Raw genomic sequence first — 26,246 nt, forward strand, 5'->3', positions numbered from 1 at the left:
TCCGACCAGCTGATCATGGCTCATTGCTCCTTCAGGGTCCACATGGATTGATCACATGGTTGATTCTCATAAAGAGGGCTCTTTGTAGGCACAAACTAAATCGAACATTGACTCGAGCGAGAGCTGTGCCGAATCTCAACTAAAACGGTCTTCTAGCGACACCTAGTGGTGCTTTTAAACAATGCTCACAAGATCTGCGATGTGAAACAGCTGTTTTCGCTGAGTGACTCCGCCCTTAACGTGACTGCATGGAGTCATGGGAGCAGTCCTACTGACCCACATTTTGCCTGCCAGTCCATCCTAGTGAGAGATCCATGCAGGGATACTTTCCTGTCACAATAGTGACGTCATTTATGTACGTATAGTGATGCATTCTCGTGACCCGTTTCTTTTTCTTTTTTAGGGTTATTAAAGATCCAAATAGAGGACACAGGACAATAAAATAAAGCAAGGAAATGAAAGGGACACATTTATCTCATGCCATAAAATTCATTTATTATATACCTTATTCATATTTTTGTATTACTTTTTACTTTACGTGTAAATCCAAATGTAACATGTCAGTGATACCGTCATTTTAGATTTATGCTGAGAGCCCAACAACTGTTGTTGAAAGTGAGAGCTGGTCTCCACAGCCTGGGCAGGAAATGCTGGGGGCACTAAAGGTCAGAGGAAATTCGCTGCGATGAGATGAGTGGGTGTGTCCCCAGAGGGAAGCGAGGAAAGAGGAGGAGGGAGATGGCGGTTGAGTCTGGAGGCCGGGAAGAAGCAGTGGGAGTGTTGTTGTGCATTGTATGAAATGTGATCCTGAAGCCTTCCACAGCTGGGAAGCTGTGCTGTGCCTGCCGTCCATCTGGGAGTGTTCAAGCGTCTACGTTTCACCACACACTTTCCAAATTAACCCTGCATCTACTGCTGTGGAGGAGCTACTGTATACAGCACATACACACACAAAAAACCCACTGACACACAATGCGACTTAAGTCACTTTTATTGATTTTTGCCATCATGACTACCTTTACACAGTTTGGACCACATCCGAGCTGGAAAACAAACCAAACACTTTAACCGGGTTATTTCAGCAGTAATACATCTGATTCATCTCACTTAATTTATTTTCTAATTCCCCAAAACCCTAAAAAGTTTACCTGTTTTGTTTTCACCGCTGTGTAAAGGTCCCATTAGCTGATAAACATGCATATGACATTTAGTTGTAATAAAGACCACTAATCATAATGCACATTATTGATAAGAATACAGTACTGCATGACAAGTCAAATAAATATTAACGTACAGATGAAGTCATTATTTTATATAAAGATATCAAACTCTTATTATGGATCAATACTGAAAACACAATATGACAATATAAAGTTTGCACGGCTAGTTTAATTATCACAATGCCGCCGCTTCCAGCAAACAGAAAACTTTTTTTTTTTTTAACTCTAACAGTATTAGAATTGCACTTTTTTTTTGTTAGCTTCACTTCAATTTTGTTAACTTTTGACGCCTCAACAAACGAGCACTGGCTAGCATGGCACTATTGACGCTTGTTGATGCTAATTTAGTTTTCTGTTTCCTGAAAACAAATTGCTTAATAATGTAAAAAAAAAAAAAAGACAAAAAATTTGCAAATAACAAGATAAAATGCGCTCTCTGCACATTTTTTTCCCTCCAATAATACTATCAATACCTCATGACCTTCACCAAACAACGCTTGTAGTTTCCAATAACACACTTAGCTACACAAACACATTAAAGATGCTTGGAGCCGTTTGTTCAACAACAGGAGGCCAAAGGGACTTTTGGTTCTCAAAGTTTGATTGAAAAACAAAACATTTTGTTAATACCCCTGAATTTACTGAGAGGATTCACTGACCTGCACAATTCAAAACAATCTTGGATTTACTCAGCTAATTCTAAAATGATCTTAATCATGCAGAAAGGGGCACAATTCCCTTTGCGCTTATTGCTGCTCAGAGTCATTTTGATTCCCGAGCCCCTCGAGGGCCCGGAGAGACAAAAAACCATAAAACGCTCGTCTAAAATTCTCCCTTGAAACAATGAAAGGCACTACTGGTCGGAAACAAAGAACAAAACAAAGCAAAAAGCTCCTCAGCCCGACTGACACCTTTTGCAGTCGGTGCTTGTCTGTCAGACCAAAAATGGTGTACCAAGATTTGGCACGATAAACCAAGAGAGAATGAAACAATTCCAATTTGGAATTTAATGGTCGCTATTGCAAAGAATTCTGAAGGTCAGTGATTCCCGTTTCAATGGAACGCCCTCGGTAAGAAGCTCGGGAAAAATCAAGTCGCTCCAAAATTTCCCCCGAGACGTAACTTACCGATTCACGCGAGAGCGTTGTCAAGTTTCATCGAGTTATTTTGAACTATTCCTAGGAATAATAAATATGCAAAAAACCCCAGAATTAGATCACCCTGGATTTTTGTGGCGAATATGGCAGTAGAACGAACATAACAGATAAATAACAGCACAACAAATGAGGAAACGTATCAAGTGAAAGAGTGAGTAACTTGATGTATCACTCCTTTAGGATTAGGCAAAAGTTGTAGCTCTGTGGTTTGTGAAGTAAACTTTAGTCGAGGACATATTTTGTTGGACGCACATACTTGTAACTATCTTTGTAATATCTTATATTAAATATCTCACAAACCATAGTACTACCACACTTTCCTAAAGGGTTAATCATAATTGGTTAAAATTCTATATTATGAAAGTGCACAGATTTAAAAACAAACAAAAAACAAAAAATGGACAAAAAAAACATCTCTCCCGGATTTACACTGGTAGGAGCCAATCAAAATCAATTCACGTGACTTTTTGCGATCTTATTGAAGCCATTCGGTAATTTCAATTGACTGACATTTATGGCAACAATGTTAGTTAGCAACAACAAAGCAATTAGTTTGCTCCAAAATAATTTGCAGAGTTGTTTTTTGTTTTCATCTTTTAAGTTCAGAGACAACACAGTTCTCTGACCTCTTTGTTGTGAAACACGGTCAAGCCAATTTTCACAACAGCAAAATATCAAATATTTTGTTGAAATGCCCAACACAAAATTCTAGCTATGTTTGTTGCCTTAAAATTTTGAGCTCACCCAACTTTTTTTTCTTTCAGTGCACGAGCAGAGATGATTTTTTTTAATTGTACATAAATTCATGAGTAGTGCTTTTGACATGCAGGATGTTTTTTTTTTTTTAAATATGATAGTGTATCGAGCGACGGAAAGACGAAGAGGTAGGAGGCTATCGGGTGACATGCTATGATGATGTCATGTCAGATGGACACAGGTTTATAATCCAAGCCAAGACCACATATCCTGGGCTCAGCTTTTTCTGAGCTTCTACCTTGAGGTTAAACCAATCCTCAAATATTTCGAATTCTCTTCAATCCACATTAACAACTATCTCTCCGTCCTCTACTTCTCTCCATCACTGTCGTACATGTGGGTTACGTGAAGAGTCAACAGAAGAGTGACGAACCTCCAAAGAAGGTTTGCTTATGCTTATCTTCTCCCGCTCGTCTCCATGCGGTGAGCGGTCGCTTTTACTCAAGCAGGGTTGACGCGGCGCTGACATTACGTCGCTCTCTTTGCATTGGAGAGCAACAAATACTGTAGCAGATCCTGCAAGATTGTTCACCTGAATGAGATCGTATTAAGAATATAGAGTTTCTTATATATTGGTAGTACAAAAAAAAATTGCAAAATTTGCTCAATCTTGCAGGAATCCTTCGCATCAACCCTGCTTTTTTTTTTATGAATCATAAAGCTAATGTTTTTATGATTCACCAGCAATACATTGAGGATTAAACACAAGCCCCACTCGTATTTTTTACTATTTGCGTAACAAAAGTTCGGCAATCGGTTAAAGCTATTCTGGCTACTAAGACAGCTCTGTCCTCACATACAAAAGAAAAAAAAAAACATCAGTAACACGCACACGAACTCTAAAGGGTTAAACACAAGAGTGAGGACATAACTCACAAATCCTCACTTGTACTTGAAAGTTGACCTTGGGAGGGATGCTGGCAATCTAAAATGCTCCTCGTGGCCAATTGGGGACTAGAGAGGAAGGGAGAGTTGGACACAAGGTCAGGATTTCACATCGTCAGATAAACATATCAAGTGTTCCCTTTGTCAGGCACTTTGGCCGCATGCTTTGTTTGTCTGGAGATTCATCATCCAATTTGTGCTCTTTTAGGATTGAAAATACTGTCATCATTTTTGTTCAAAACTATATAGCGTGCGTCTCTCTTCACAGTAATCAAGAAAATCTATTTTTTGCCAAAAGGTTGAACCTGAGGCACCTAGAGTATGCTGAAGCGCACTTATTTTAGGTTTGGAGATCGATTTGTCAAATATGCCGTCTCCCTCCTCATATGGCTGGAAAAAAAAAATCCAATGCGATTTAGCTAAGTCACATTGGAGAGACACCCCCCCCCCTCCCTTTACATTTCAGCGCACAACTAACTCCTCACTGACGAGTTAACCGTGCAGCTCGAGAACGGAAAAGCACTTAAAAAGCTCATACAGCTGCAAAGCCATGCGTTTCTACTGTGCCCGAGCTAGCTTGAACTTCCGAAGCGATCCTGAAATCAAACGGCCGCGGTCACAGGTGCTCCTTTACTCCGCTTGGTTTAAAAATAAAAAATCCTGATTTTCACCTATTGATTCAAACAGCACTCCCCCTCACGGGGTGAGATTGCATCATTTTGTTCAATCATCATGTAAACAGTGGTGAGCTGAGCTTTGCAAGGAGCACCCGTGCCAACTGATCATCCTCCCGTTCAACGCATCCGCCTCCGTAATGTGTCATTGTTGCCGGGCAACAAACACACTCAGGAGGCAGAAGCACAAAGCGCAAACGCCACCTTGTGCTTCCTATGTACAGCACAAAGACGATGGAAAGAATAGACACGCCGGTAGATCCACAAAGTCCTCTGAACATCATCAGGACCGCACAATCCAAACATGCCTTGCTTGTCTACTACAGTCCCGACGTCTCGTGAACGCTGTACAGTCCACCTACGGATCGGCAAGCCTTTACACTAGCACACACAAGCAGATGGATAATCACACAGTAGTCCCAAGAGGAGCACAGGCCGACCAGAGAGCAAAGCGAGCGAGTGGGGCTCTTAAACACTATGGCAGGAAGGGTCTGGCCCTAAGACCTGCCCCCTCCCCTCTGTACACAGCAGACTCAGCAGCCGCTTCAATCGCAGTAGATCTTGTACTTCTCGCTGCAGAAGACCATGGGGCCTCCCAGGAGGCCGCCGGGCGTGGCGTTGCCGTGCTCGGCTTGGCCCAAGCCACCGCAGGTGAGACCCTGGTTAGGGTTGCCAGCAGCGCTTGAGGTGGCCTTGCGGGTTTTGGGGCGGCGGATCTGCTCGTGGTCGAACTCCATGTCTTCTAGGCGCTGCGTCAGAGCCAGCTTCTGCTGGATGGCCATCCTCAGAAGAGAGTTGAGGGTCTTCTTTTCATCCTCTGCCGCAGCCAGCTGTCGCTGCATGGCCTCCAACTGACTGACATATTCGTCACACCTGGAGGTGAACCATGAGACGGAAAAAAGCAAATGGGTGCATTAGCATTCGATTCGCTTGAAAATTTGATCATTACCAAAGTGTTAAATCCAACAACACGGTTATGCTTTGAGTGGCATGAATATACGCGTTGCTTTAATGTACTTGTACAACAAATAAAGTTGTACATGTTTACTGGTCCACTTGTATGTACTGCATTGCAAACACACACGCAGTTTTTCTTTCACCACTAGGTGGAGCGATTGAGCCTCCGAATCTATGCAAACCTGCAGTAGTCGGGTCTAAAGAGTTTGTCACTGAACTGGTTCCAGTATGCATAAATTAATGGGAATTTATTTTAAACTCTCTCTACTTGGAAAATCAAGAGCCACTTACAAGAAGTCATTACACATAGAAAAGGGAAAGAATTCAAATCTTGTTCATCTTACTAAAATAGCTTCCGGTCATTTGGCTTTCAACAAAATTGTAAAACGTGTTGGAAGGTCACAGAATTAAATATGAATTGAAATATGAAGAACTTAGAAACAATCAGAATTGTTCAAAACTATGTGGTGCAGCCCCGCATACCACATTTCAACTTTTCAAACAGAAGTGAGCTCATATTACAGTCACTGTTTTGTCATCTTTGTGTCCCACAATACTGCCTGCATGCTACACTATAGCAATGTCATCCATCAGGTAAAAAAAGTGACAATGAGTCCCTCACAAAGTCGCCGACAATGAAATCAAAGTGCCATTCCTTGGCGAACACCTCACCCACATTGAAGGATGAGTCTTTTATTTGGTATATTCTCGCATGGTTACCTCACCCTTCTCCTATTTCCATTTCTGCTACATATTTGCTGCATATTGTGTCTGAGTTTCTTTCTATAAATACATTTTCAGCTAAAGTATAATGCTAGGGCCCACTAGCTTACACATTTTGTTTGATCGCTTTTTTGTTTACCAACTCTCAGGCCAAATAATTTTCTAAACTTTTTTCTACATGTAATTTTGGCATTTTAAACCATGTGTCCAATGGATACTATTGTTTTAAATATCTCGACGGCACAATCTCCAAACAGTGACACCACGTGCAGATGTTTTGCTGCGTGCATGTTCCACGTGCTTAGAGAGTGTGAACCCGACAAACATAACCTTAGCCCCTCCCAGTTTGATTCCCAGTGGGATACACACTAGACAAAAGGGATCAGTCCTGCTTCATTAAACCCACCAGGACGAGGACGGGAGGGCGGACGGGTGGAGTCGACTTAAGTGCGGGTGGAGGCTAAGAGGGGTTTTCCCGGGAAAACAACCGAGGAGTCTATTCTTGGGACTGTGTGGATACAATAGGAGCATTTCTGCGCTGGTGTGAAAGGCACAATGGCAGTGAGAAAGCCGCTAAATACTTACCAGGGCATTCAGAACATTAACAAACAGCATCTTTTCATTGTGTGGTGACCATCTATGTGTCACATGATCCCTCAACTATTGCATCATTCATGCTGCGTAATTCCGAATCGCGAAGAAGCACACAAACACACACAGCTGCTGTGTTGTCTGGAACGCGATTGGTCGCGGTTGGCTATCCCTCAAATGGGTGGAGAGAGGAGGAGAGGTTTAATTGAATGATGACGGGAGACAATAGGAGCAGTAGGTCTGACAAGGGTGAGGAGCAAAAGTGACTCAGGCAAATGGCTGGACTGTTAATCGGAGGGAGCCTGCAATGACAACATGTCTTGGGAATGTGAAGAGGCAAGAACTAACATGACTCTACAAGCTGCGGCTTGAAAGACAAAAATCACATGGACTCCCACAGCATGTGAAGGACTTTCCTCCCTTTCTTCTTCATGAGACGTAAGAAGCGAAGAAGGCTGGAGGGGTGGCTACACAAAGAGAAGGGAGTGTGAGAAAGCTCCAGTCCCTCACACAGTCTCCCCCCCCCAACCTAACCAACCTCCCGCTGTATGGGACACAATTTACATACCAATATAAGGATCCCGTACACAGACTGTAATTCATGCGGAGGAAACAGAACGCTGACAGAACCAGAGCCTGACAGATATTGTCCTCAAAGGATGTGTTTTGGAGGAGGGGAAACACATGATGAAGAGCAACAAAATTGATTAAAGAGCTTGTTTCCAGCATTCCATAGACAACCCGTGGCCATGTAGACTAGGGAGTTGTTTATGTTGAATCTCAGTAAACTGAAAGGAAATCAACACTCTCTAATACAGCCCATGTCCCCTTGGACCTCGAGCTGAACCGGGCTGTGGATTGAGTCACAAATGTGGAACAGAGAGCTGTCTCACAGCAGCCATTTTGGGTTAGGGATGATGTTCACAAGACCATAAGGGCAATAGCAGCAAAGCAAGGCTCAGGAGGGAATTGACACTTTTCAGCATAATCAAAAGTAAACATGTCAAAGGACATATGCGGATATAGTATGTGGATGTGAAATTCAGACCAAACTAAAGTGGGATTACACACAGATTATTTGACCAGTTTCTCTTTGGGATACAAAAAATAGTGATGGGAAAATGAAGCTTCAAAATTGCTTCATGAACCAGTTGCTGTACTTTTTGTTTCCTCCAGATGGCAGTGTGGTTTAAATAAAGGAGTTTTAAAAAAAGCCAAGTCACTGTGCTTTCAGCCCATTGTTGATCAGAGTGCAAACTAGAGGAGTCAAAAAAATACAACAAAGCTAATTTGAAGCTTCATTATTCCAATCACTCACGAAAAGATGAATGAGAGCATTGGACCATCGAGCCTCTTCTTTGACACACTAACAGACACAACAAAAACAGATGCTGTACACCTTCTCCTGCTTTTAGTACTTTCAAATCTGTAGACTATTTCCGCAAATCAATTTTAGGAAAGAACTGAGACCATAGCTGACATATGTACACTTATATAATCCTCCAACACATTTCACATGAACGGACGGGGGGGGGGAGAGGTGGGAAAGCTGTGGCAAGTCTTACCGTGTGGCAAACATAGCTCGGAGGGAGGAAAAGGTGGCCGCGTCCTCCTTAAGGGTTTTGAGCTCATTCCTCAATTTCATCATGGTCTCAGTCACCATAGCCTTCTCGTTTTCGTACTTGCTCTTCAGGTTGGCGAGAGCAACTTCAGCAGTCTGTAGGCAACGACAAGATAACACAAAACTTATGAGGTGTGATACCAAGGACAATCATTAACAAATCATACGGGTAGCTTGATTCTATTGTTAGTCAGTTGTGAATAAATAAGGAGCTCTCATGTCTCTGTTGTGACTCAACCACACAAACTTTAAAGGGGCAACAGCTCCTTTTCTTTGTGCAGCTGATACCAAACGGTGGCTGCCCCCACCCAAGTTAGCAATGGACCACATCCACATTTGCTCAACAGCTGAAAAGCCTTGGAGGAGCTTCTATCCCCCCCTATCTTCTATTTCTGTCCTTCAAGACACACTGACAAATGTTTGTGATCTTAAATTATCTGCAAGAGACAAACCAACCTGCTTGTTAGCCTTCAGAACAGTCCTCAGAGTAGCAATCTGTTCCCTCTTTGTGCTGAGGAGGGATTTCAGTTTGAGGATCTCCTCCATGCAGGCCACTTTGTCCTTGTCGGCCACGGCGCCGAGCTCCAGAGAAGCCACCCTCTGGCGCGACAGCACTGTGGTGCGGTCTACGGCTAGTTGCAAGTGCTTGATCTGGTCCCTTATGATGGCCACCAGATTGTAGATGTTCATGGGCTCGCGACGGTGGTCGGACACTGGAGAAGGCAGAGACGGAGCACCATCGTTGGGCTCGGTCTTAAGGGGCTCGGGGAAGAGGCCCTTGGTGAGCAGGATGGGAGAGCGGCGGCCGCGGCCTTCAGGGCTGCTACGCCCGCCCTTGCCCTCTTTGTAGAAGTCGAGCATGACGCGGTTGGGGGTCTCATTGTTGCACATGCACACGTGGTTGTAGAGGGTCGCCAGTTCTTCGCTGAACGTGACCAGCTCGTCTTGAGCCACATTCAGGCTGCCCTGAGATTCACCGGCCACGTCGCTTAGCTGATAACAAAGGGACGGAAATGAAGAGCTCGAACAGACTTGATGCTGATTTTCAAGTAGGATCACAGATTCAACATACCTTGCGCAGCTCCTTCTCCATCTTTTCCTTCTCGTCTTTCTCTAAACCTCTTGTCTCCTCCAGAGTGGACAGCTTCTCTCCGAGCGTAGTGACATCGTTCTCCAGCCGGTTATGCTCCTCTTCATAGCGGGACTGACATGCCTGGTACTCTGCCTTTAGAGTCTTGAGTTCTTCCTTCAGCTCTCCAGCTTCTGAAACAGCAACCTAGAAAGCCAAAGATAATGGGAAGTAAACATCCTTAACTCATTCTATCTACGCAATTCAACTCCAGGCCACCTTCTAACCTTGTATTTGCACTCCAGGATCTCAGGCCCATTGATGTCCACCTCGTAGTAGTCTCCATCTTCATTGCTGTCGCGTTCCTTCTCATTATCCAAGGCCGACTGGCGCTCCTTGCTGGCCTGAAGCTTGCGGATGGCATTAAGGTTCTCTGTCAGACGGTTCACCTTCTCCTGGTGCTCGGACAGAGCGCCGTTGGCCTGCTCAAGTTGTTTCTGGGAATCCTGAAGAGTGGACAGCAGGTTGACCTTCTCACGCTCCATCTGGAGAGACATGATCATAAAGAAGATGAACAACATTCTGACTAGTCCATATATTACAATACTTGAGCTCAGCCAAACCGCAAACCTGAATCAGTTGCTGCTTAAGCTTCTGGATCTCAGAGATGTTCAGCTCGCTTAGTAGGTCATCCACAAGACCCGGTGCTGGGTTAAACAGCTCTTCCTTCTTGAACATGCGGTTGTCGTCAGTAAGCAGCTTGCTGAAGCCATTCTCGTAACCGTGAAGAGCGTCGTCGTTGTTGGGTTCGGTGTTGGCATCGTCGGAGAATTTGAGGCCATCCAGAGAGATGCTAAGAGGAATGCAAAGGGGGGAGTGAGGGTGGTGTGAGAACCTCTCATGGTATTTTAAAGATGATGCCAAGATTATTTTTCTGTTCACCGCTTACCTGTTGTAGAGAGTGTCACCAATGTTCATGTAGTGGGACAACTCCTTCCTCAGGGAGGCTTTCAGCTCACGCTCAGTCTTGATGGTCTCGAGAGCTTCACTAAGCTGGCGCTCAGCAATCTCCTTCAGGCGGATGGCATCCTCCAGTTGGCTGTTCAGGAACTGCATATCCTCCTCCAGACGACGGCTTTCATGTTTCAAACCCTCAAATTCAACCTAGGCAGGGAAATCAGCAGAGCAATCTAAATGATGTGGAACTGTCTTGTTTTATTTTCTTTTTCTTAGGAAGGACACCAAAACAGAGATCTTGGGCAAAAACCCCGCTGAAAAATATATCGTCATTAAATCTGAATTCAGCACTTCTTTTGCAGTGTTGAAATTAAATCCTTAAAAATAAAATTTTCCAGCTCACCTGGCCTTGCCTGAGCCCCGAGACCTGCTTCTGCAACGAGATGTTTTCCTCCTCCAACTCGCTGTAGTCCTGCAGCAGACGGGCCTCGCGGAACTTGTACTCCTTGATGTCATCGCGCAACTGGTTCCTCTGGAGCTCCAACATCTGGCTGCTCTGTGGCATCCAAGTGACACGGCCCATCCGAGACAAAAGAGAAAGACAAAGAGTTGTCAGTGAAACCCTTTGCAAACTTTAAAACACAGCAGTGGAGGAAATATCGAGTGACAGGACTCTGTTGCGTTGTCAGCTTGTCTCATTAACTAAATCCAAATCTCCATCTGGTCGTAACCAACATGCGCTTGATGATGACATGAGATGCCAGGTGTCTTTCCGGCTGTGATGCCACAAAAATACACTTAAGCCTACTTGATGACGTGCAATGAATGTAGTACATTTTAGCAATGACATGCTGGCACACTGACACACAGTGCAGAAAAGCCTTCATCAATTATAAGAAGATGAGCGCCAAGAGAAAGCCCCTTCCCCCACTTGTAGCCGCAAATCTGTAACGACGCCATCATTTCTACTCACCAGCCTGATTTTTTTATTACAAACTCATCTACTTTTGGCACAGCAGCCAAGCAGCAAAAACAATCGTGTGATCTGCTGACGTGAGAAAGGAAGTAAAAAGCACACCGGAGATGGTGTCATCGTCTGAGCCGTGTGGGGAGCACGTGGGACTCTCAGCAGAGATGACCTAATAGCTACATCATTAGCCTGCCAATCCCTTTGCCATGTGGCCACTACCACTCACACCAATCACATTAAGCCAGTGCATGCAAGATGATTCCATAAAATCAGACTGGACAACTTCTCCGTCAAATCGGAAGTGGTGAGGACAACGCCCTTTATGTTTGCCGCATGAAATACATAATCCCCACGTGCAGAGCTGAGTGGCGGCAGATGTTTAAAGTCTAATGATTCATATTGGGGTGGGGTTGCGCATGTCTAATGAGTTGGGGTGGGGGGGGTTGCTGTGCGGCAGTGCTGCTAATTTATGTAAGCGCACGTCACCATATAGCTCACAGGTGTCAAACTCAAGGCCCGGGGGGCCAGATACAGCCCGTCACACCATTTTATGTGGCCTGTGAAGACAAATTGTGCATCAAATTTGTGTCATTAATAGAATTGCAAATTTTCTTCGCTTTTAACAATATCTTTTTTTTTTTTTTTTTTTAATATTTGACCAATTTTTACTTGTCTGATTTGAAAACGAGTTATTTGTCAGTTTGTTTTGTAGCTTTTACTGTATATGAAGTGCTCATACATTTATTTGGGTTGACAGTCATAATGGCCCTCCGAAAGATGCACATAATGAGTTATTGCACTTAATGTTGATTTAATTATATTCCAATCAATTGTAGGGCGGCAAAAGGGAGTTTCAACTACTTTGCTAGTTAAATAACAGCATAATATCCGGCGTACGAGATACTAACAATGACACTGGCAAGGAAAAAGAGGGAAAAAATATTAGGAGACAGATTTTCCAAATTCATTTAAATAATATTTAAAACAGGACAATTTATGGGTAGTTTATTTTCATCCTAATCATACATTAAGTCAAATGTTTGTGAGGCACCAACTTCTGCCCTCTTCTAACAGCTTCATATTGTAGTAAAATAAATTCTGAAGATTTGTGCCAGCTGGTTGCTCAAGTATCTTTTCGGTCAAATGTCATTTGTCCGTGTTGTTAATTTAAGATAAATGCAGGGCACAAGCAAACTTGATTAAAAGCCCCCCCCACTTCCATCCGATTACAAAGCATGCCAGAGCTTTGACCTTTCACCTTCACATCCTGTGCCACACATTTCCTTTGCACACTGAAGACGAGGTCAGCTGGTCCCCGGCTGCCTGACAGAAAGTTATTAGAGTAAAGGGGAGACCTTGTGAACTAAACAGGCAAGGGACACTAACATCTCCCGGGGTGGTGACAAAATGTGTGTGGCTGATTAGATAGTGAGGTGTGTTCGATGGCCATCTGACAGAGCCCAAAAAAAAAAGAAAACGAGCTGGCTCCTTCCCCCAACTGTCGCACGTCTGAACAGCTGCCCGCTCACCACACACAAAGCGACAAATGTGCCACTTCCATTCAAAGTGGGTGGGCACATTTTGCAATAAGTGCTCAAAGGCAGTCATGTTTGAAGGAAGAATCGAAACGACAGTGAGTATGTATGCTTGACAAAGCAGATGGTTTGCTATTTATTTGATTTCTAGGCCACCGAGTGCTGCAAAATGTAAAAAAAAAGCACATTACTGCACAAGGCTTTTAAAAGTCCCGACTCAAAACGTCAGCCGGACCAGCAAGGCTGTCAAATGCACCAATAAAAGATTTAACAGCATGGTGATGCTGAGCCTGCTTAAAACACCCCAAAGCTTGGAGTTATTTCCCAATGTGTTTAAGCGGCTATAGTCAAAACTTGAATAGGGAAATAGCTCCTCTCGCAGTAGCAAAGTATCAGGATTAGTCCAAATGTAGATTAGGATTCCCGTACTTTGTTAAAGGCCATTTTCTTAACACCACAGAATCCAACTTGCCATTCTACAGTCGACTGGCAGACTCGGCCAGAGACAGGATGACATACTTTCAAAATAGCGTATTTTGAGTTTGAATAGAAATTTGTTAGTGTGTGCTTGATTGTACACTTCCCATTATTGTGCGACTCGCTACATTGCCAGACCACCCTAACCCTTTATGCACTTAACAGTTTTTTTAGGCCATTTGGACAAAAGCTGGAGACACGTGTCCCCGTTAGTGAAGTGTCAGACTCTAGTTGCTTTGTGCTGTTGATTTATCCAAATCAATCGATCCGGCAAACAAACATTCTCTTGTCGACTCATTTGAGGCTTAGACTTAAATCAAGACTGACACTTGAGTCGCTCCCTGAAAGCAGTCAAAAGACATTTTTTGGGGTTTACGGCAAAGCATCTTTGCCTGACATGGCCCAGTGACTCTAAAAGCTACAAATAGAAACATTGGTTATAAAGACGATAGATTACGTAGAGTTGGATTAAATTGCGCTGGCTGCTGTGACATGCTAACCTAAATATCATCTGGAGGGTTTAGAATCAATTTAGAATCATCTGGAGGGTTTACTTAGAGCAGTCGAGCTGATCTGCCTCAACAGTGGTCAGAAATAGTGCACTACATAGTACATACAAGTGATGACTTCAAAAGAGAATAATAAAACCAATCAACATTTCTACAATCATTTTCATGATGTAGCATGAAAATCCACCCATGTCAATCCGTTGTATTGATGAAAGCATATTAAAACTATCCGTCTATCAGTTTATTCATCTATAGATATCAGTGACTAGCCAAGGCTATCTAGCGAGCTAGCTGACAGCTGCAAAAAGCAAACCGAGATTATGTTGATAACAAAGCGTCTATCTTCATTGTAGCAATGTTAGCATTGTGAATCCCATTTTGCACACATAATGAAAGCAATGCCTGTCGGCATATTCCTATGACATGCAAATGAATATAATGATGTCACGCCTATTAGCGTGCGCCTCCCAACAACGTCTTCCGCTCTTTGTGAAAGCTTAATCCTGTCAACTGTAGCGTAGCGATGAAATGTGTCTTGTGTGAAATGTGTGTTCTCGGGAGGCATACAATTTGGTGAGGTTGGCGTCACATACAGCCTGTGAGATTTAGCTGTGATGTGCGTAACGTTTTGATCGAGTCAAGCTCGGCTGCTGCTGTGAAAGCTCTTCCTCAGAGGAAACACAAAAAGCCCGATTGTCACTTTTCTTCTACAACGTTTTGAATTATTCAGACAAATTGTGTCTCAGGGAACCACCACTATTCCCGATGAAACCTGATTGACTCTCATAAGCCTGTCTCTTTTGCTAAAAGACTTGGTTTCCTTCCTTTTTATCATGCCGTTTTCATCTCCTGTTCTCTCTCTCTTTCCCGGATTCAGCTTCTGGGCTAATTTAAAATCAACAAGACAAAAGCCTCTTTCAGGCCTAGTCACAATGCCAACGCCGGTGCCCGTGCTTCCTCCATTTGCCTTCCACACAAAATCTGCCAAGCACACACAGAAGCATCATTAGAGGGGTTATTATCTGCAGAAGATGTGGTTGTCATCGATTCAGACAGTTCCGTGAAACCGATTTGAATTGGCTGAGGTCCACGGTGCCGGATAAGTGCCGATGACACAGCAATGCAGGCCATCAGCAAAACACTTGGCGGCCTGCTTGTACGCTGTGACTGCAATTTGTGTACCGTATTTTCCGCACTATAAGGCGCACCTAAAAACCTCCAATTTTTTCAAAAGCCGACAGTGCGCCTTATAATCAGGTGCGCCTTATATATGGACCAATATTGAGCCACTACAGCAGGCGTGTCCAAAGTCCGGCCCGCGGGCCAAATGTATATAGCTTATATATGGACAAAGTTTTAAAATGGGCCATTCATTGAAGGTGCGCCTTATAATCCGGTACGCCTTATATATGGGCAAAGTTTTAAAATGTGCCATTCATTGAAGGTGCGCCTTATAATCCGGCGCGCCTTATAGTGCGGAAAATACGGTACACAATAAATGTAAATAAAGTAACATGTTTTCAAAAGTACCTCATAACATGCTGTTTGGATTTCGTGTCAAATTTAAATACTATATAAATATTCAACAACTATGGCTCTAGCAAAACAAATCTGGTTTCCGTGACACCCAACCTTCACCAACTTGGATGCAGTGCTCAGCAGCAGTTGACCCGATTAAAAAGAGGGACTCAGAGATTTTCGGAACTTAAGTCGTTGTGAGAGACATGTCATTTTTAAGTATTTCATTAATCTGACATCTGTCTCAAGCAATAAGTCATTAAAACACCACAGTGAACCCCTGCAGCTATACTATGTTGTTTTTTTTTTTTTAATTTCCATTTTACCATCAGCCTAAACTGCAGTTATTGATTTGACCTTCAGATTCTACTCTGATAAAAGGGTCGTGAGTGATAGAATGTGTTAAGGTATCAGAGTGAAAGTTGCACTGGGATGTAGATTAAAAACCCAAACGACTTCCAACAGAACATCCTCAAATTTATTCTACAGTCGATGGACACATCAAATAAGAGATTCCGAAGGTGAACGGTAAATTCTGCTCTCCTTTCAGTTTGTTTATCCCTTTTGGTCTCCCTCGTCTTTCAGTCAAACGGAGCCTCTTCAAAGCTCTTCAAACTTGATTACTGCTCTGCTCACGACTAGCTCCATCACACATCACATGAGCTAAGACACGCAAGGCACACTCTGCCTTGGCGCTGCTCTCGTCTCGCCTAATGAGGTCAGTTGTGAATGCGAGCGATGGATGCGCTGACGGGGTCAGACATTGTCCAAAGTGGGGCGGAGACAATGAGGGTTATGCATTATCAACACTTGGAGTAGAATGCGTTGGGGAAAAGCAATTCCCTGCCAAGGACTACTTTTCAATTTCTAAGAGAAAACAAGATTGAATTGCAAATATTACGTCTTCATGAGCATTTCAATTGATTTCCCATGACCTCAATAAGTAACATGAACTCCACCCAGGATGTACAATCGAGGTGGAGAACGTCACAAAGAGCCGCAAGGCAAATGTTCCTTCAAGTTAGATCCATTTTCAAAAATAATTAGCAGGCAGGTGAAAATAGACAACGTTATGTAAGCTGCAATCAAACACCAACTCCTCAAGGCTTGGCCGACTGGAAAAAAAAAATGGTGCACGTTTGAAAGTGATCCTTATGGAATGAAGACAAAGTTAGTACAGAGGAACAAACAAAAAACATTTTCGGTGATTTCTTACCTCTCTTATGTCTTGTGAGATTGTGCTCAGACGTTCATTCTCAGACTGGGCGTTGGTAAGAATATTACGAGTTTGCCGGAGCTCATTTTGCAGTTCAAGGACCCTCTGCTCATAGTAGGCCTCCTTACAAGCCGACTCCTGGATAAGAGACTCCTCACGGCTCTCCCCATCCGCTGCCACTTTCCGGTGGTTGGAGTAGGCTTGTCCAAAGGCCTGGAACGCAGAAGGACAACCCGAGTTAGAACACAAAAAGTCCCAAAATAAAATTGTCAATCACACAAGCGAATGGGATGATTTTGATATGCAACGAGGCTTAGCTATGGACCGGGGCTTGCATTTGCATCACCCTGGAAAAATAATCAGTTTAGCTCCATCTGGGCCGCTTCATACATTCCTCCCCCCCCCCCCCCCCAATCCTCACCCCCTGCACGTGCACCGCAACTGATGGGAAAACACACAGGGAAAAGTAGAGCAATGGCTCTAAAGAGTAGGCGATCATGAGAAGCCTGGATTCTAATACTCTTAATACTGTCGGAAGGAGATCATAACAAGGTTGGGGAAAGCTATTTGAATTTGATACAGATTAAGTAACTAAAGAGGGCACATATGATGAGTAGTCTACCTTCTGCAGTGGTGAAACAGTAAATACATCTCAAAAATGCCACACAGCAGAATTTAGGTTAGGCAATTCCGTCTCATAATCACCTCCCCGATTTAATTTTCCACTCTGTCATCAGCAGCGGTCATCTTGCTTGCTCACTCACGTAATCTAGAATCTCACCTGCGGGGATTAATCTGACCTTGTTTGTGGCGACATCAAGCTCTCACCTGCGAATGCAGACCTGCACGTGAACAGCCTACTGCCAGATTGTCTCACTTGAGTAGATTAAGCGCTAGCGAGAATAAAATGTGGCTCGTCGGTATCAAATCGAATTGACCTATATTGAGAACTTTTGTAGATGAATATGGGAATGTATGCTACTGTTTTGATTGGGTTTTATATAAAGGTGATTTTAAAAAATAAATGTCAGCTATTCTCTTATAAGACAGCAGTCAAGCACCAAGTCTCAGAATGTATGTAAATGTGGGTCACATGTTCTTCTTCAGCCCATGGCCCAACATTTGAAATAAGACATGGTGGTTTTGGCCTAATCCCACTAACAGACAGACATTGGCAAAAACAACCTACTGCCACCAATGAAAATAATGGATTAGTCTGAGAAGGCTGTTGTGAGGAAGAGATTTCCTCCTTAAGTAATGCTAGTCGACCTGGCCAATTAAAATCGCTAGTCTACCTGGCCATTTAAAATTTGGTCAAAACAAAAGCCTATCAATCAGTCAACCCAGTCAAGGGGGAGTTCTGAGATCATTGCAGTTTCGCATGGCACAACTGCAAAACATTTGTTGACTGATAAAAAATAAATGACAGGATTAATATTATCACAAACCGGGGGAATACCATCATTTTGGATTCTGAAAACTCAGCGCCAATCTGTCCTTTAAAACGTGCTCACCCAGAGACAAAAGCCTACTGACTCAAGGCCTCTAATCTCAAGGCCCAAGCACAGATTTAGGGAGTTGTAATTTTGGGACACACGCCACCAAGCCTCTAATCTCAGTGCCTACCCAGTTTAATATTCATCTTCATCATCACGCCATATGTTGCAATTTTACATCAGACATGAGAGCATGGATTATTAATCTCTGGTGGAGCTAATCAAAAGATGCTCTATAGTCATTATTACAGCGTATAGCGCGAATTGCCTCTAATCACTGAAAGCGACATCATTGAACAGACGGTCTTATCCCGCTACACAACCTCTGATGTCTGATTCCAGTTGAGTGCAAACGTTATGGGGCGAGGATAGACACCCCCGCCAGGCTCTGATCTGCTCACCCACACAGGATGGAAAAAGACATTCAAATTTTTTTTTAAATATCACCAAGTTTGAGATAATTGCAGTGCACTGTGACTCCAACCCAAACTCCAGAACACAAGACCATATTTACCTTCAACAATAGACAGCTACCTTTCATTCCACTAATGTGGTCCAAGAGCAAGTTGCTATGGTTGACATTGTTCGTCGGATGCAGTAAATTCTACACCCACCAATCGTCACTCGGTTGTTCAGCAACTCGCAGGTTACACTAATAGAAAATACTGGAAACAATGCTTATTGTTGATAACGTGTCATAACAGGTTCTTAATGAGGCTGACATTTGAGATCCAGTATTTTAAAGTGCACCTGCACATATAGAACAAAGACACATTGCTCCTTAGGTGGCAAGGCTGAGAAAACATTTTTGGATTTTCTTATCCATTGCCTAAGGAGCAATGGAAAGATGGGCGCTCTCACTAGATCAATAATATTTTCAGTCTCTCCAAGATTGGGCAAAAGTCAAAGACTCTTTGTTTCAAAGATGTTGCACATTGCATTCAGAGAAGTACAGTTATTTGTTCACACTTGCAAAACAAAGACATCATTTGACCTAAAATAACCCATGACAGATTATGAACATTTCCATAAATAACATTCTTGAGGCAAAATATTTGATGAGATAATGCCATAAGGGCAAAATGAGGCCATTCCTTTCGAATGTGATATCTCAAAGCACATGACCAGACCTGCTGATGTTAACGCTTTCTTGCAACATTCCTTTGCAATGTCATGAAGGCTTGCCAGTATTGTGGAATAACTTCCTAAAAGTAGTTCGGACATTCAAATGCAGAGGCCACAGGGCTCATACGGCCTTTTTTTTCTTTTCTTTTTCCCTTAGAAAGTGCCAAGATACTGAATGTGGCCGCTGAGGAGGAACAGTGGAAAAAAGGAACGGGGAAATCAGTCACACACACACAGTGAATGGAATCTCATGCCTCGTGAATCACAGCTCACGTGGAGCCATGATAAACAGGAATGTCATCTTCCCTCCTCCTTCCTGCGTCTCCATATTCACTCACGGGCCACTGAGCAGCCCGCTACATTGCTCCAAGATGTGTTGCATTATAAGCTCAAGACTATCAACTCCTCACTACGCAACTTTTGTGGGGCATTGAAGGTATCTCGAGAATTGCTATTTTACTGAAACACATCCGTCATCTACTTTAATTTTAGTAACAACGCGGTTCTGTGAGGAATGCACACCACATCACGTGCCACTGTGTGCCGGGCGCGAGTTAACTCAATTTACAGCTAGTTAGTGATTAGTGGATCCAATGCCAACACCAATTCCACAGCTCTAATGAGTAAGCGAGAAGCTAATGATTGCTTTGGATTTTAGCCTTCAGTGGGCCATCTGTGGAGATCAACTAACCCCTTCTCTCGATTGACTCAGGATTTCATCAGCAGTTCTGAATTTGAACTTTTACGCAGAAGGAGAGGCAATTCTGGGAAATTCACACAGAAAGCTCATAAAGCAGCACAGAATAGGAAGGGAGGTTGAAATATTAGCTGCTCCAAGCCACAGCACCACTGTGAATATTACTGCAGAGACCAGAGACATGAGGCTATGAATTTTTTAAAGTGTGCCCACCAGCAAGCGATACGGCTGCACCTGGTGCTCGGCTCTCGTGGAGAGTTTCGACTTTGTAATGGAGGAGTGGGGCGAAAGCCTGCTAGTGGTTTTAGATAACAGTAAATCATGAAAAGGTGAAGGATATTTATAGTTCCTTCAAAATGTGTGCTTTTGCCTCGGGTGAAAAAGCAATTCTCTGGGAGCTATGACAGCTCACCACCTGAAGCTGAGCCGTGATTGGTTGTCAGTCAAGTGGCAAAATGGCCGCCCCCTGAGATGTTAAAAAAAATAATTTTGCTGCTTAACTCATATTCCATTATTAAGTTTCTATATAAATGTAGAATGCTGAGGTTGGTGTAAGATATTAAGTAGAATGTGCATTTTGAGATACAAAAATACAATTTTCACCCAGAAATGCTTGAGTGTATTGTTTGGGTGTCTGTTGAGATAATGAGCTACAATATTTTTTAATCTTAACCATTATTTAATCACAAAAAAGGAAGCATGCGCTTTTGTTTATTTTAAAGCTGGCAAAGCAGCATTTCAACAAAAGGAAGAGACGATGACTCGAGGGAGACCAGTTTCGTTATCGTCTCTCTACAGCCTCATTAAAGCTTTATCGCTTTAATGTCCCATTTCAATTCGGGGCGTCTCAATTTGCAATGCAAAAACTGCCTGATCTTGCTTCTTGTTCGTGCTGTTGGATTGGGAAGACCCAGGTTGCTACGCCAATAATGTGACTGAGCAAGGGACGGGTATAAAGGCTGCACAGATGGTTGTTTTAGGGTTCAGCTCACACAGCTTGTGCTCCTCCATACTGCTGTCAAGCCAAGTCTCGTGCCTCTCTAGTCCAGACTCAAATTTGCTAAAAAAAATTCTTTTGATTCAACCCATCCCTCAAGAGCAGCAATTGCGTCATCCCCAACAAAGACTTCCGTTCAATTATCTATTTCATGTTATACTCCTTGAATTTCCCAGAAGACTCCATTAAGAGCAGAGGAGAGCAGCAGCTGGGGCCAGACATGTGCAAACACACACACATGGACCCATGCTACAAAGAATACGATAAAATCAAGAAAAATAGAGTTTTGAGTAATAAATATGAACTAGATTATTTATACACGCTATTATTGTCTGAATGCAAGTAATCAATATTATTTATACTCAATTTTAAATCATTATGAAGAACACAAGTTAAGACCTCAGTTTCCTCCTTTCTGTTTACATTCTCTTTGGATCTGCCCTGCCTTTGCTCTTGGGCATAAATTGACTTAATGACTTTCCTTCCTCCTTTACAGCAATTAAAGCCTGTATTTGACAGTTTGTGCAAAATGTTTTTCAACCAAGTTTTGGGTCACGTTGGCAGGCTTTAACAATCGGTTATGGGTCAACTAATTTTAACATCAGACCATTAAAGCAAAGCCCTAAAAAAAGACTTGATGGATTCAAGTCAAGCTAGAAGATGGAGAAATCATCGTTCAATTCCACTTAAAGTTGGTTTCCACTCCAACTCATGCCATTCTTTAACCTTTTTTACTTCAGTCATCATGCCCGGGGTCTTAAAACACACACACACACACTTTGCGTGTCTTGGGAGCAACGCGCTGAAATAATCAGACCCACTAGCCTATTTTTAAAAAGAGTCTGGGAAGAGGATAGAGGGCATCGGTGGGGAGTGGTTATGGTGTGTGAAGAGATTGCAGACACTGCCGGTGTCTGATTGTATTGTGGCGTCAAAAAAGAGAACCCCCAAGGTAAAGCCTTTTAAAAAGCCCTATTCAAATGAGGAGTTCCCTTGCGGCTTCTGCCTTCTGGTTACATTAATTTAGGGGAGACGCGAACCACTGCAAGGTCAGAGATCACAGTGACAAAGAGTCCAAATATAATTCAGCCGACTAAATGGATAAACTCAGCCGGGTGATCACATGGAGGCGCACGCAGCAAGATGGCTACCCTACTTCCTCCGTGTTTTGGACTGAGGTGACTTCACTGCTGAGCCATATGAGATCATTTCCTCTGATCCATTTTAAGATATCCGGGTTATTGTGAGCCCGAACTCACCAGTTTCCCAATCCAGCTATTGAGAAAAAAAAAAAAAAGACCTTCACATAAACAGGATGTAGATTAAGCAGGAAAGGACGAATATGCTCACTATAATTCAATATGAGGAAGATTTGCCAGGCATTGTTTTGGTTATCTATTCACATTCCTGTTTTGTTTCCGTACATCACCGGAACTTCGCCATGTAACGGAGCAGCAATCATGCTTAATTACAGTTCAGGAGGTCTGTTTAACAGTCAGGATCAAACTCTAGACTTGGCATCTGATAAAGTAGGACAACGTCTGGGCCAGGAAAAAGGTTACTTCCCCAGAGCGCCGTACCTGTCAAGGGTTACGGGGTAAAACGGTACCTGAGTGAGGCTGGGGGGTGCCGAGAACGGGTGGGCCTGGCAGATGCCCAGTCCCCTCTAAACCCTGCATAGTGGTTGCGATTCATCCTCTTATCCCCTGAGGGGGAGGGGGATTTGGCTCTTTATTTAGGGCCATTTAGAAAAGATTACCCCTTAACTGCAGACTTGCAGTAGAGAATGGATACAAGTAATGATCAGAATATCTCATCAGGGCCTTAGACTAACTTTCGGGTTGTGATTGTTGTCTGGTTAAATTCCACAGTGCACAGCTGTTGCCCCCACTGACATGAGGGAGGGGAGCCCGGTGTGAACCCGAGTGTCTATTTGTGACTAAACAGGACTTGAGGAGTTGACAGTCTCTAAACTTACATAGGCGCTATAGCTTCCCTCACTCGTGCATTGACAGTTGAAGGCGTGGCATGTGATGTCATCGACGACTGGCTCAGGATAAGAATATCAACAACGGCTGAGAGAACCTAAGCCTGGTACCGACGGCGTAGTGCGGTATAACGTCATTAGTGCCTTCACCTGACCGCAGCAGTCATCCATGCTCAACTTTATTACCGTGTCTTTGATTGGATCCAGCCAGCTCACATATACCAAAACGTAGTAACAGATGGCCAGACGGCATGCAAGGCCTTTGTTTAGTTTTACTTCATTCTTTCCCCTGTCCACATAGAAGGAAATGGACATAATAGATTGCACTGTGTCCCAGGAGAGATGCAAATAATAGCAGAGGGAAGAATGTGGTCAAGACGAAAAAACCCAGCTGGCTGCCAATTGACAATATCAACACATGTATATTTATTTACAATAATAGCGAGCATGAACCAATATCATTAAGATGACGAAATATCAAAAGTAAATCTATGAGAAGGTCCCTTGGCACACGCCAATCGACACTGCAGCACCAACTGCAGAAGCAGCTTGGCCGCCGCTTATATTCGCATAGGGAAAGAAGTGTGCCGTTACTAAGCAACGCAAAGGCATAAAATTCCTTTATCACACTGCCGGGAGAGTTATATGAATGTGTGGGTGGAAATATCAGTAGGCTATTTGACAGAATGCGAGAACTGACATGACGGAAATGAATATTTACACAATGCCAGTGGTTTCTGTCCAACACTAAACAAAAGACCAATTTTGGTTAGTTGCACCACACGACATCTACATATAAAATCAATCAAAAAAACATTTGTATTGTATTTATGAGAATCATCACATGGCGACTTAGTCACTAACATTTTCTCAACATTCTATTCCAGGCTGCCTAAGACCAAGGCACAACGAGGGGTCGTCAAACATCTTGCCATCAGTGTAAATATTCATTTGTTTCATTTAGAGACTTTCTTGGAAGAAGAGGACACTCCATATGAGAACATTACTGGGTAAACAAGTTTCGATTTTGTCTCATTACAGTCACTGCTTCTTCAACGGACAGTGTGGAGGAAATCAAGAGAGACAAGAGAGGAATGTGTTTGTATTTCGTTTCAGATAACATCGCCTTGGTCTTTCAACCAGACTGCTGTTGGATAGGGTTGAAGCGATAAAGCAACATGGCTCCGGTCGTCTGTGGATAACGTTAGTAATCTCCGATCAGCAAGAATCCTTGCTTTGGCACAAAGTCAACGGTTCATTTTATGCTTGTAGGAGGAAGGTTAGTAAATATGAACACTCTTTAGCATTTTGACTGAATTTCTACTTAAGATATTCTCTCCACAAACACTAAGGAGGGATGGGCAAAATTCTTTACCATTTAATCAGCTGTCACTTGGCTGCAGTGACCTGACCCTGCAGTATCTGCAGTTCTGGGTCAGAACAGGAATCTGTTTTGTTTTTTTCCTCCTCCATGGCAACATTTAATTCCTAGCAGCACTTCTCTCTGTCCACAATCTATTAACAAATTGTAGCCCTACGGTAAACAATCGGAGAAGGGTGGCATTTACTCCGGCCACTGTTGAAAAAGAAACAGGCACTTCCTTTATGGGACTCGAACGAAACTTCAGCTGGCACATTCTTTCCATTCCCGACGGATTGCAACAGACCTGCTTTCCACTGTCAGTTGATCATCCTCTCTTCTGCGCGGGAAAGTTTCAAAATTCAAACCACAGCCTCCCCTTGCAATGGAAACTCCTCATTCTTGTTAGCTTTAACTCTTTAGTACAAAAAGCTAAAAAAAAAAAAAAAAAAAGCCAATGCAAATGGGGGCATCTTGAATATGATTTAATCTTTGATATGTAACAAATTATGTGCTGATTTGTGGAAGCACAATTTGGTATGGTAAAAATAAGCAGTCCTAACCAAGTTAAATTAAACCAGCACCTAATAAAAATAAGGCACAAGCCACACACATACAACGTCTTGCAGAGACATAAAATACATCTAAAAGAAGCAGCATGAATTAATAAAGAGGATTAAAGCAAAGAGGGGGTTGGATGTACAGCAGCCCATCCCCAGCTTGACCTTGCAACATGAAAGACAACTACTTTATGATGAAAGCTTACCGATAACACACTGATGAACGACATATTGAAAAATGAATGCTGACATCACTCAATTCAAGGCCAATAATATACTTGAGTACTGTACGCACGATTTCTTAGACATATTACCTCTTTGAGCAAATCGAGCTCCTGCCTTACACCTTCATAGTCGATCTCCAGCTCGTCGTACTGCTGTTTGAGCTGCTGTTTCTCCTCCAGTACCGCCAGCCCGTACTCAGCCGCCTGGATCTTCTCGTTGGTGGTTTCGCCCAATTCTCGGGACAGGCGCTGGATCTCGGCCCGCATCCACTCTGGACCGGCCTGGAGCAAGAGCAGAGGGTCGGAGTAACCCTGATCTTCCACGGACATTGTTATGACGGATGACAGCTGGTCTCGGACAAGAAGGATGCGGTGCGTGTTCAGGCGATGTAACCTTGAGGAACGATTAGTTGCTTAAATTCGTCTGTATTTGAATTGCATGATTGCTGCCTTTGCCTCTTTCGTTTTGGTGTGGCGTCTTTGGTCATGGAGATGACTCCGGTCGGTAGCCACGGGAGTTACTTCGCTGTAACCCCTTAGGAAAGCTTCATCGTTTTGGTCCTAGGTTTTCCTCGCCCGTCCATCGAGGTGCTCCAGCTCTACCGCAGAAGTGGGCGTGTACTCAATGTGACGAAAGGAAAACGGATAGACTTTCAACATAAAAGAAACACATTATATCAAACCACTGTGTAGTTGTGGCCATGTTTTATTTATTTTGCTATCACAAAATTGTAGTTGTGGCCATATTTTATTTATTTTGCTATTTATAAAATGTTCAGAACAAAAAATATGTCTTAAAGGAAAACGTATCGTGACCTAACGAAATGTAAAATATATATATATAATGTATTATTTTGAAACAAAAGTAAATCAGCTTCCGGTACTTTCATGCGAGGAGAATAACTTCCACGAAACCACAAAACGCGCTGTTCAGACGCGGCCCCTAAACAATCGTGGTGCATTGT

At 43.1% G+C, this 26,246-nt stretch overlaps 1 protein-coding gene across 1 annotated transcript; it reads right to left on the reverse strand.

The window, feature by feature from the left end:
- Positions 1 to 973: 973 nt before the first annotated feature.
- LOC119134728 (protein bicaudal D homolog 2-like) lies at positions 974 to 25,899 on the reverse strand. The gene is made up of 10 exons (XM_037271763.1): positions 25,372 to 25,899; positions 16,836 to 17,048; positions 11,014 to 11,166; positions 10,603 to 10,817; positions 10,284 to 10,506; positions 9,941 to 10,198; positions 9,657 to 9,860; positions 9,041 to 9,577; positions 8,529 to 8,680; positions 974 to 5,565 (listed from the first exon to the last, which is right to left on the reverse strand). The coding sequence occupies exons 1-10, from the start codon at positions 25,609 to 25,611 to the stop codon at positions 5,238 to 5,240; spliced, it is 2,523 nt and encodes an 840-aa protein (XP_037127658.1). The 5' UTR covers positions 25,612 to 25,899; the 3' UTR covers positions 974 to 5,237.
- Positions 25,900 to 26,246: the final 347 nt, after the last annotated feature.

Source organism: Syngnathus acus, chromosome 2 (assembly GCF_901709675.1).
Source record: "Syngnathus acus chromosome 2, fSynAcu1.2, whole genome shotgun sequence".
In the NCBI taxonomy this organism is placed as follows: domain Eukaryota; kingdom Metazoa; phylum Chordata; class Actinopteri; order Syngnathiformes; family Syngnathidae; genus Syngnathus; species Syngnathus acus.